Here is a 13076-nt window from a genome sequence, read left to right on the forward strand (position 1 = left end):
CATCTTGATTGACTTCACCCTCTGTAGCTAAACAAGACATCTCTCTTGAAAAGCGCCAGAGTATTTTAATTGACTTCACCCTTGACCTTACAGCATGGTAAGATTCTTTTATATGATCTCTTGTTGATATTTTATTGTGCGCCATATTTTTGTAATATTTTAGTGTCGGTTGTAAATATGAGGTTAGAGGGACGTGGATAATAAATAATGTAAATATATATCTTAGTTGGTTTAGTCTTTGGGTTCGAGTTCAGAGTTGCGAAGTTTATACGGTGACAAATATTATAAGCCCTTTTACCGCTACATTTTTGGTGACAGCTGTGGGATTGACAAGTACTCCTTATTTATAAGGACAAACCTCAATCCAGTGATACGAGCTCTGCCACAATATTTAGAATTTTATTTACAAACTCATTTTATTTATTTTCAAGATGGTTAGACGTAGGAAGACCCCGAAAGTTCAAAAGTCGGGCAAATCCCAAAATACTGAACAATCAGATGATGGAATAGAAAACAAAATTCCTGAAAAATTAGAATATAGCAACTCTGACTCGGAATCCAAGGCTAACACTCCAGATAATAACGATAATGATCACTCTGACAATGAAGATGGTAATCATGATGGGGATGATGAATCTTCAGATAATGAAGGTGATGCCATCAGGGCTGACCCTCATGTACTAGATAATGCAAGCATTCATGATGGTGATATGGCGGACCCAGGGATAAACTATGACAAACCAATGATTAAATACCTCGTAACCCTCACTAGTGCACTCCAATCAGTGAAACAGGAAATGCTAAATCAGACAAAAATACTCTCTGACTTAGTCAATCAAAAAAGCCACCAACAAGATGCTACAGTGGGTAGACTAATCTCTGCACTTGCTCGAAACCACAGCGCTGTTATTCAAGGGCAAAGCGAAAACAAGCAAGCGCAGGCTGAACAGCTACATATAATGCAGCAAAACCTTGAAAAGCACACCGTGTTGATCAATGAACTGCGCTCGAAAACTTTCGACCCCGCAAAAGAGATTCGGGCTGAACATAGTAAACTTCTGACTGAGATATCCACTACGCAAGCGCAGAACAATGTCCAACTAATCAATAGTATGGAAAAGGCTCTTTTCCAGAATACCGAGACGATAGGTGCAGTTATATCTAAGGCTTGCACTGGTATGATAAAAAATTCGAGGAATGTAGCCTCTGAAACGATGCCAGGTGAAAATGCAGACCCTGTAATTACAACTCTGCCGAACTCACCAAAGCGGGTCAAAAACTGTACTAAGCCGTCGATATCTAGTACCCCTAGATCAAACCTTAAACTAAAAGAGAAGACCGTAGACCCCGAATCTGACCTGTCAGGCTCTGACAGTAATGACGACGGAAAGTCTTCTGCTTGCCAATCAACAGTCAGCTCCAACCGCTCAAACAGGTTTAAGGCTTCTAAGCGCCCGAAATTATCTGCTTTTACTGGTTCAGAACCTTGGGAAATCTGGTACAATAGATTTTCAGATGTAGCTACTCGCTACGGTTGGGATGAGGATGAGAAGTTAGATGAACTTTTACCTCGACTTGAGGGAAAAGCTGGCGAATTTGTCTATGGACAACTACCCAGTAAAGTCAGGGGCAAATATACTAAACTTATCGCCGAATTGAACAGTAGGTTCAGAAAGATTGAGTCTACTAAGACCTACGCGAAGAAATTTTCTAACCGTGGACAGAGAGTAGAAGAAACTCCCGAAACATATTGCGCTGAACTAAAACGTCTATACGATAAGGCATACCCGAACAGGACCCAAGTGATCCGAGAAGAAGATCTTGTTCGAAAATTTTTCGATGGTCTGCACGACCAAGATACAAAGATTCAGATTGAATTCTTTAAATCACCCGAGACAGTTGACGAGGCCCTTAGTCTGGTAGTCAATTACAATGAGACGCGCCAACGGTTTTCATCTACTGCTACCAGTAGAAGTTCAAAACAACATCCCCGAGTTGACGGTAACGTTGTAGTTATATCCGACTCTGATGACAGTGACAGTACCCCTGATCCAGACGCAGCAAGGATCACCAGGGCGAGCCCACAAAATCAGAAGAAGTCAGATTCCGCAAAACATGTAAAACCTGCCAATATTAGTAGCTCGGATACTGATGGAAAGTCAGGCCTTACCTAAGTACTAACAGAGCTAGTCCAGCAAACGATTGAGTTTGAATTTGAGAAATATTCAAAGGGCCAGAGATCTAACTCAGATCAGCAACATCATCATAACCGGCAAGGTAATCATGATGGGGGCACTCACCAAAATAGAAGGAATACTCAGTACCCGCCGCAACTGTGTTGGACATGCAAAATGCCTGGTCACGTAGCTGCGAACTGCCAATCATATGATGACACTATCGCCAACCTTGGGAATCAACCCAACAGAGCGCGACAGTCTCAGAACTCCCATAATCAACATTATCTAGACAGACCTAGACCGCAATCACAAAACCGTAATGGGCCAACAGGCAATGCACGCTACCACAACCAGCAGGGAAAGTGGTAAAGGCTAATTCTGCGGGCGAAGAGTTAGCCAATTCTGGTGAAAGTACTGATTTAACAACTAATGAGATGAGAAAAAGTGCCAATGACAATGTTATAAGTGACGAATTAGATTTGCAGAAAGTGAGAAACCGAGGTGTAGTGGTGTTTATATTGAAGGCTCTGTTCAAGGTGTTGATGTGTTACTCACCGTTGATACAGGAGCGACTAGGACGTTTATGTCGAAGAGAGTGTATGAGAAAATTCCTCGTGAAGTGAAGCCTGAGCTTATAGCAAATCCTGAATCACGACCTATGACGGGCGCAGATGGGACTTTAATCTCCCGTTTTGGTAAAGCAGTATTTAAACTAGGGTTAGGCCCCCTACAAGTTGAGAGAACAGTCATTGTCGCTGACATTGAAGATGAAATTTTAATCGGTGCAGACATTCTGATCCGAGATCCAGCCGGCCCGGCCGACTTGTTGTTGAGTCAAAATAAGATGGTGTTTCATGGAAAGAAGATTCCATTGATTAGGATAGGTACTCCCTATCAAGCCCGGAGAGTAATGGTAGCAGACCATTTTGTTGTACCAGCATTGAGTGAGAAAATGGTTGATTGTTTTGTTGAGTCAGATGGAAAACAAAGTACTAAAGATGACTCATGCTTATTGATTGAAAATAGTAAAACGTTTACTGAGAAAACAGGCATGCTCATAGCTCCCTGTCTTGTAAACGCCGCTGAGAGTACCACTATTAGGATAAGAGTATTAAATCCTTTCAAGGATGATAAATCCATTAAGCAAGACACGGCAGTTGGTATAGTTGAGAAAGTTGCGCCACCTGAACAATGTGTCGCGGTAGAAGAAAATCCTAAACTATCCGAAAATTTTGAAAGTGTCCGAAGACTATGCCTCCAACAACCTAAAGACTGCAAATCTTATGAAAATAAGAAAAATGCACGATCTAGGCCAAAGAAACGAGACAAGTACAACTCTGTACAGTCTAAAAGAACCAGCTCAAAGTCACCCAAAATAACGCATGGTGAGCTTTCCCATCACCTAATTGACCTCTATGAAAGGTCAAGTAAATCCAGGTCCCATTCGGAGAAACTTGAAATCCTGAAACTCTTGATTGAATTTCAAGGTGTATTCTCAAAAGATGAAGATGATATAGGGCGTACCTCCCTCATTGAACATAAGATTGAAACTGGCGATGCCAGGTCTGTTAAGCAACATCCTCGTCGCGCCGCACTTGCATTCCAAGATGAAGAGAAAGACTGTATAAAGAAATTGCTGAGACAAGGAACCATACGTCCATCAACTTCGCTTTGGACTTCAAACTCAATGGAATTAACAATTTTGTTATATATGAAAGTGCTGAGATATTTAGTTTTCCAGTTGTGCTGGTCATTAAGACTTTTGGACATGTATTCGATTAATTGTGCTTAGAGCAGTTCATCTCATGTGATTAATCGGATACCTCGTTATCTTTCTTAATTCATTTTCATTTCATTTAATTCGATTTAATTTGATGTATACTTATTTCATTCTTGTCACTCATTTCTTATGTATCTGTTTCCTTAAGTTCCATTATTGATGAGGACATCAATTTTCGTTTGTGGGGGCAATGTGACGATATTTAGAGTTCTTGCATTTACTTGTATCAACTGAATATTTTTCGTCGTCAAAGTTTTGCATATATCTATATTTGTACAGTATTTGTAAATTTTACAATTCCTATATTTCACTTGGATTTTATATGTTGATGGGGACATCAATTTTTCGTTTGTGGGGGCAATGTGACAATATTAGGAATTGCTTACTACATTTGTATATCTGTAATTATTATTTCTGTGTTTCTCTCTTGCCCTGGTGAACCCAGACACCCAGGATCGTTAAACCGTTATGAGTTTCAACACCTGCTTTCTTAATTGCCCCTTTTCATTGTTTTATAATCTCTATCTTTTAAGCTGTTTGACCCCTTTTATGATCTTCCTGATTAGCAGCCGGTTACTAGGCTCCTGCCCTTGGCCCTGTCTGATAATCTTGTATTGATGCTGCTGTGTACTGATTGGTTGTTTTCTTAATTACTGAGTGCTAGTTGGCTCAGAGCCTGATATTTGGGCTAGGCTATTTACCCATGAGGGGTGTGTAAAATTAGGTATAAATAATGATGTTCAGATGTTTTTAGTAAGTCCTGGCAGATCCAGAAAGCCAGCCTTCACGCTCTGTAGCTAAACAAGACATCTCTCTTGAAAAGCGCCAGAGCATCTTGATTGACTTCACCCTCTGTAGCTAAACAAGACATCTCTCTTGAAAAGCGCCAGAGTATTTTAATTGACTTCACCCTTGACCTTACAGCATGGTAAGATTCTTTTATATGATCTCTTGTTGATATTTTATTGTGCGCCATATTTTTGTAATATTTTAGTGTCGGTTGTAAATATGAGGTTAGAGGGACGTGGATAATAAATAATGTAAATATATATCTTAGTTGGTTTAGTCTTTGGGTTCGAGTTCAAAGTTGCGAAGTTTATACGGTGACAAATATTATAAGCCCTTTTACCGCTACACAATGAATAGGCTGATGTGATTCTTCTTAGGCAGAAGGTACGGATGACGGATATCATACGACAGTGGGGCCTTGTCAATTCTCCCTCCGACTCTGTAGACTTGCTCCTTTTCATCAAGGAAGGGGCTGAGCATTCCCGTGTGGGTATCTTCAAAGTTGACATCTTTCTGTGCTTGGCGGATCCAATACAACTCGGCTTGCTTCAACCAATGGAGTGACGGCCGTTCAGCAACCTTAGTGAGTAGCTGCTTCAACCATTGGTCTTTTGGAAGTTCTCTCAGTGACATCACACGTGCAGTGACCACCAACAGGTGCGGCCAGCTGGAGAATTCTGTAGGATCGATGACAGGTTCATCCTTGTTTAACTTCACAGCAAGGACTTTGGCATTTCGAACATGGAACTTCTTCAGCTCGGTATCATCTCGGTTGACTTGAACATTCTTCGGTGTCTCAGGCCAGAACGACGGGGTTTTCTTCAGGAAAGATGGTCCATCGATGACTTCTTTCATACCAAGGGCGTTGACTCCTCGGGAGACGAGATCAATGGTGTTCTGCTGAGACGGTACGTAGGAAATGTCATCATGTGGATCAAACTCTGCGGTTACCTCTCCTACCCGGCAAGCTACGTAGGAGAGGAATGACTTGGACTGCCCCCTCAACCAGCTAATTGTTGTCATGCTGTCAGTCCACATCCTCTTGTAGGCTATCTGGAAACGTAGGGCATTCATCACTACCAACATCAGGCGAGACAGGAGCAGGACGGCTTGTAGTTCTTTGCATGGTATACTGACTTGCTTCAGAGATGCTATGCGGGCTCTTGCGCAAACGAACGTCAATTCAGCTTCATCATCTTCTTCTTCGGACCATTGCAACCAGATACCCATTCCCATGGCATCATCGGAGGCGTCGCTGAAACCATGGAGTAAGACTCTCGGCAACGGTGATTAACCCTGGTACCGCTGGGGAATAAGGCAACGGTTGACCTTGATGGTGTCAAGTTCTCGCAGATCACGTTTGACGGCTTCAATCATGCGGTAGATGTCACTCTTAGGGCTGATCAGGATAGGCGTGTCCCAACCAACGTCGAATGTCCACAGCTTCTGCAGGATTATCTTCGGTCGAACCAGGACTCCGGACAGGATACCAAAGACATCGTAGTAGGAGGCTGTTTTCTTCAAGAGGTTGCGTTTCGTAGCAATGGTATCAGCATCGTTGACCTTCTTCACTTGTAGCGTATCTTCTGACAGGTTCCATTTGGTCCCTAGTACAGTCGTTGCTTCATCAGGAGGATAGCACTGTTTATAGCAGATCTCCTTCTTGTTAGACAACCAATCTCTGATAACAAATTGGTCCTTGTTCAACGCGGTGGTAAGCTTATGTTTCATCTTACTGACTTCTTCGACATCTCTCTGTGACTCTGTCAAATCATCGACATAGAACTGCTCTTCGACTACACGTCGAATCTCGGGATCATCGGGGGCGTTCTCTGTGGCGACATGACGTAGGGCTATGGTGGCTGCCGTCGGTGACGGCTTGTCCCCGAAGATCACTGTTGTCAACTCGTAGACTTTGATTGGATCTTCTGGACTCTCTCTGAAGACATATCTATGGAATCTGGCATCCTCTGGGGCTACTTTCACGGCTTGGAACATCTTGGACACATCGGCGATGATGCCAACTTCATACTCTCGGAAGCGCAGGGCAACTTCAAAGAGGTTTGTGTTGAGATTCTCTCCCTTTGCAAGGTAATCGTTTAAGGCATGACCCTGATATCTCGCTTTCCCATCGTAGACGACTCGAACTGGCGTTGTCTTGGAATCTTTCATGACACCAAAGTGCGGCAAGAACCACATCTTCTTCTCGTTGAGGAAGTCGTTCTCCATTTCAGTGGCTGGGACTAGACGTGCGACCCCTCGTTCAACTTGATCTCTCATCTGACGACAGTAGACTTCCCACTCTCTTGCCTTTTTCTTGAATTGCGCTTCTAAGTTCAACAGGCATTTGACGGCATACGCATAGTTGTTTGGAAGATTCTCCAGTGACTTCACCCATGGTAGACCAATCTGATATTTTCCATCTTCTAACCTGGTGACGCTTTTCTCCATGGATTCAGTAGCTAACTTATCTTGGTCCTCGGCACGGCATTTACATCTTCTAGGCTCGAGACCGGAACAGTCAATACCCAGGAAATCTTCAAGTTCGCCTACGGCTGACACCAGAGAGAAATTGACGACAGCACTGGCTAAGGACTCATTTGAAATTCGGCCACCTTGGACGTACTACCCCAAAGGACATCCGGCTGCAATCGGGTCGTTGGCATCATTGCTTGACACACGTTCTTCTGCGGCAAGTATGTCTGAGTTCTCAACACCAAGAAGAATGTCTATTGTTTCATTAGGAGCTTCTACTATGGAGACATTCTGAAGATGAGGGTACTTCTGAATCTGCTGGTTAGTGATAACTGGTGCATCACCACATGGCGTTTCCATCTCGGTTAGACGTACCTCACGGACGAAGGTACCATCTAGGTTTTCAAGGCTGCAGTCTACCACTCGGAGATTGCGACGGATGGTGTCTCCCCCAACTCTGGTCAGACGATAATCTTGCATGCGACAATCAGTGGACTTGGTGATGATTCCTTCCCGGACAAGCGACACTTGGCTCCCACTGTCGAGTAGAATACGGACCGATGTCTTCTTGGATCCATGGCGTAGATAACCCATGACGGTTGGGAGGACGCTTGAAATTGTTGCACTATTCTCACTGGAAGTGGCTGAATTCGAACCGGAGGTTTGAGGCTTAAACTCATTGACGGCTGGATTTATGTCTTTCTGACCGAGTTTTGTCTCAAAGTGCCTGTAACAATCGTGACCATAGACTCTAGGGCAGATTGAGGCGAAGTGGGTATCCACACCACAGGTAGAGACTTGGCATGGTGCGTAGAATTAGCATCTCTGATGATCAAATGGATATCTCCCAGCGATAGAGTTGTTGTGACCGCAGCGGTGGCATATCCCATTGGCATTCATAACGTTGAACTTCTCGGACTGTGGCAGTAAACGAAACTTATGACACCCTTTAATGAAGTGGCTTGAGTTCTGTGGGTGGAGTGGACACTTCGGTGGAGTTGTCGTATTGTTGTTTTCTTTAGGTGTACTACTAGTACTCTGATGCTGGTTCACAGCATTCCTCACATAAGGCTGTGTCTGGTTAGCATGGTGACTCGGATGGCCAGTCCCAGGGGACATCGCAGAATTACTTGCAAGACCATGTGCTTTGGACTGGTGTGACTGTTGATCAGGACTGACCGGACTTGCTTTGGCTTTTTGGAGCAGCACTAATAGCGAATGTAACCATTTTATGAGACCAGGCATGGAGTCTGTGGCTTTCCCATCTTCAACACATTGTAGGAATTGGATGCGGTGTTCTTCTGGTAGTTTACGTCTGACTAAGGTTAGTAACATCCTACCATTGAGATCGTGCTTCATCCCTAACCCTTCGACTTGGGTAGTGAAGTTCTGGAGACCTTCGACAAATCTTTCCATGGCCTTGAGGTCGACTTTTCCCGATTTTCCAGACAATTCGTACGGGTTCATGCATTCAAGGTCATTGATCAACAGCTCCAAGAGTCTATCTTTGTTCCCATAGACTTCATCCATGATTCTCCAGGCATCGGATAACTTCGTGCAGGCCTTGATTTTCTTCTTTTCATCTCGTCTCTCCATTGTGTACCAACTGATACAAAATCTCAGTTTTAGTAAGGTGACGCGAAAAGTGTTCGAATAGTTCTTTAAAGTGGTTGTAGTCTCGCATGTCGCCAGAAAGGGCACTCTATCAATGACTTTTGCTAGTGTTCTGGAGCAGGTTGTTGAGAAAGCCAGTATCTAGATACAGTTTCTCAGTGATCCTGATGACCTTCAAAGGCGAAGGATTCATGGTAGTAGAAATTCAATTTTGCTTGCGCAATTGGTGCCCTTGGTAGTCATCCATATCCTGATCCAAAAACCTGGACTAAATTGGGATGAGTACATCTGTCGAAAGGGGGTGCCCACACTGAATGTGCAGGCAATTTGTGATGCTAGTGAACGATTTACCAGTGTCAGCGGAATGGCCAGGATCTGTTCCCGACAGCCGTATGTGGCAAAATTCAGCTGTGGGCCGCTTCATGGCAAACTCCGGAATTTGGCTTTGCTGTTTGGAAATGAGGGTTATGGCATTGCCCCTTGGCTGATGACCCCATACAGGGATCCAGTTTCACCAGAGGAAAGATCTTACAATAGGGTTCACAGGAATGAACGTGTTATAACTGAATGCTGCTTTGGACAGCTGAAGAGAAGATTTCCTATTCTGCAGGGGCGTGTTGGGGTCCAGCTTCAGAAAATCCCAAAAGTAATCTTAGCTTGCTTCATCCTTCACAACGTTTCGAAGTATCTTCAGGATCCAGAAGACTTTCCTGAATTCAGTGATTGCCTAAGTGAATATGACGATGATGACGAGGGTAACGATGATATGATTTGTTGAAGGGGACAAGATAGAGAGTGGCAGATAGCAGCTCGTCTGCACGACTTACAGGATTACGGTGAATGATAGAAGGAACGAAAGGACTTAACAGGATCGCGTTGCTTTTATGAACGACCATGATGGTCATGATCAAACTGGATTGTAACCTGTCATCTTCACAATGACGTCGCTACCAAGGGCTGGAATTGCCGTGACCGGAAACAACACATAGACTTTGGAAAAAGGAGTTAATATACTTCAATATTTCAGTTTTCATATTCGCATCCTATTTTGCAAAAAAGACATTATTTGCTATTGTTGCGTGCACAGCAAGTTAAACGCCGGTACCTACGGTGGTGCTCTCGATCCGGCATCGGTCAGGTTTTGTTTCCTTCTGTCTCCTTTTGCCTGACTGACGAGCCCGTGTACTGCACGGATATTAGGATTTGTTTAGATCTAGACTGTTTGAATGCCAGGGCAAATGAGGCCAGTCAAGTATGTTAGGTATAACTAAAGATCGTCTGAATGACTCGTTCTATGCACCGATCGAATTTGGAATTTCAAAAACTTTACTGCAGAAGATGGAACATCACTATGAGTAGTATAGGTTGTTAATAAGAAGCAGGATTGAGGGGGATATTTTGAGGAGGGTCTCGGCTGACGTCACTGGATAATCAGCTCACATGACGACAGTAGAAGATTGATGTGAAACAAAGATAATTCATAAGAAAATGAGATAATGACCGTCTGGAATGTGATGATTGATAAAGAAAGTATGAATAATGCTGGTGGTGCTCAAGATAATCACTGCTTACATGACGACAGTAGAAGATTGATATGAAAAAAAAGATAATTCATCAGAAAATGAGATAATGACCGTCTGGAATGTGATGATTGATTAAGAAAGTATAAATAATGCTGGTGGTCTTATAGTACATCCAATCAGTTCATAACCATGGAGGAAGAAGAAGGAAAAACAACGGCTGTTTCAGTATTTGAGTGTCCTGTATGTCATAAAGCATTCAGTACAAAGAAGACTCTTGATCGGCATAAAAAACAACACGATGAGAGTCGTCACATTTGTGATATCTAAAAGATGTTATATGTTCGTTTAGATAAACTAAAACGCCATCAACGTACCGCGGATACCAGGTTGTCTCATCGGCCGCTTCGAAGAATCGACTTCTGCATGTCTGTAGCGGGAACCAAACATCTGGAGTAACCTCTAACATGGTGATGTTGAAGCTGTCTCTTCGCACCTGACGTACTCGATCATGCTTCCATCCATTGTGTGGAAGATTTGCTGGTAGAATTATTACCCCCATGCAGGTGTTCATTTTTGGTGGTAGTTATTGTGTACAAACTTGGCCGACTCAATGACGCTCTTGGGTAGATCAATGATTGGTTTTGGGTAGAGGTCTTCATCCTGGAGCTTCCAATACTTGGTCGGGTCCAATTCTTCTAGATGTGTGTAACCACTGTCGATGATGTCCATAATGCGATTCACTTCGTGAGTGGTTATTCTTGGTAGGTTGAAGATCTCGAGCATGGTGTAAGGTCCATATATTTCTGTTCATGTGGCAATGTACGATTGAGAACATAAAGGACATCATCGATGTACCAGTTGGTGAAAGACAGCCACCAGCCTCCAGACTCTTCTGACTTTTCTAAGCCAATACGAACGATTGTGACTATTTTGTGTATTTCTTTTGATCAAATTTGATGGTTCAAGAAAGGCTCAGAAAAGCCCTTTTTACAATCTTGCAATATACACATATCTTGAAAATACATTTTTTAACCGAGTGTCCTTTTTCATAGTGCCAAATACTAATGGTACAACTTAAATTTGTTGCTGGATATAGTTCGGAAATCCCACTGGTTCGTTGAAATTTCGATCTTCCCTTAGTGCGCTTTCTAGCTATTTTCTGCATCTGACATTTCATCGTCAGACTCCTCGTCTGAGGGTATCATTCTGTATAAAAGATATGTTTGATGAGACAGTGCAGAGCGTACGGCCTCATCCCGATCAAAGTCATCATCTTCCAGCTCTCTTGCCTTCGTCATTCATGTCATTATTGCCTTGTAAATGGGGTGTTTGCGCAATATTTGCATATTTAGTAGAGAGTTCCGAAAAATATTACGAAGACTTTTTCGATATTTTGGTAGGAGTTCCTTGTGCTCCCTTTGTGCAGCATCTCTCTTGTCCATTCCCTCTCCAATAAGTTCTGGCAATTTTTGGTATTTTTCATCCCTGTGAACAGCATCGGCTTTCTCAATCATACTGTCAAAACTAGTCGATTTTACAGCCTTGGTCATATTCTTACTCTCACGGTTAGTATCACCATCATCTGATGTGACCTCCATGGATGAGTAGCTATCAGATTCATTCTGCTATCATCGGACACAATGCTTTCTTTATAGCTATCATCAGGAGCCTCAACTCGATGCTTTGTCATACGATGTCGTTTCATGCTGAAAAAACTAGAGAAAACTTTGGTGCACTCCTCACACTTATAATTCATGTCTTGCCTCATCGGAGGTCAGAGCCAAACCGATGCAAAACAGTGGAAATAGGGTATTTCTACCATGTTTCACGCATGACAACTTTTCACGTTTGCTTCACAATTTGCACATTTGTTTCACAATTTGCACATTTACTTCACAATGTGCTTCACAATTTCACAACTTGGTTCACAATTTGCACATTTTCTTCACATTTACTTCACAATGTGCTTCACAATTTCACAACTTGGTTCACAATTTGCACATTTTTTTCACAATTTGCACATTCTTTCACAATTTTGCACATTTACTTCACAATGTGCTTCACAATTTCACAACTTGGTTCACAATTTGCACATTTTCTTCACAATTTGAACATTCTTTCACAATTTTGCACATTTACTTCACAATGTGCTTCACACTTTCACAACTTGGTTCACAATTTGCACATTTTCTTCACAATTTGCACATTCTTTCACAATTTTGCACATTTACTTCACAATGTGCTTCACAATTTCACAACTTGGTTCACAATTTGAACATTTCTTTCACAATTTGCTTCACGAAACACTTTGCTTCTGTATAGTTTGGGACGTTGCTGCACACACTGATGGAGGCAACTCGGTGTACACTCAACCATGACAGTTTTTCCGTGTCAGTTTTGTCCTCAACTTTATCCATAAAACATTCAATGTCATATGACGCTCTATATGGATTGAATTGATCCAGTGGTGTTGGGACTTAAATCCATTGTGTCTCCATCTTTTCAAATACACTTGCCGGTGGCTTAAATACACCACCAGGATACAGAAACTTAGTCTTTCCTTGGCAGGTTTTATCATGTCGAATACAGTGGCAACTGTACTCAAAGACACTGTCACAGCTCCTGCATTTGTGAGCTCTTGAATAAAACTTAAAGTATTTGATAAAGCTGAAATGTTTCTCATAGACATTGAGATACAGCGTTGTTCTGTGTTGGGCA

The 13076-nt window shown here is 42.6% G+C and overlaps 1 protein-coding gene across 1 annotated transcript; it reads right to left on the minus strand.

The window, feature by feature from the left end:
- Nucleotides 1-6036: 6036 nt before the first annotated feature.
- LOC135500130 (uncharacterized) lies at nt 6037-7197 on the minus strand. Its single transcript, XM_064791377.1, has one exon. It carries the CDS (start codon nt 7195-7197, stop codon nt 6037-6039), a length of 1161 nt encoding a protein of 386 aa, XP_064647447.1.
- Nucleotides 7198-13076: the final 5879 nt, after the last annotated feature.

The sequence above is a fragment of the Lineus longissimus genome, chromosome 16 (genome assembly GCF_910592395.1).
Source record: "Lineus longissimus chromosome 16, tnLinLong1.2, whole genome shotgun sequence".
Classification (NCBI taxonomy): Eukaryota; Metazoa; Nemertea; class Pilidiophora; order Heteronemertea; family Lineidae; genus Lineus; species Lineus longissimus.

What these genes read in the sequence shown, in the direction of transcription:
- LOC135500130 (XM_064791377.1), bottom strand. Translation starts at nt 7,197, where the DNA reads ATGGAGAAAAGCGTCACCAGGTTAGAAGATGGAAAATATCAGATTGGT.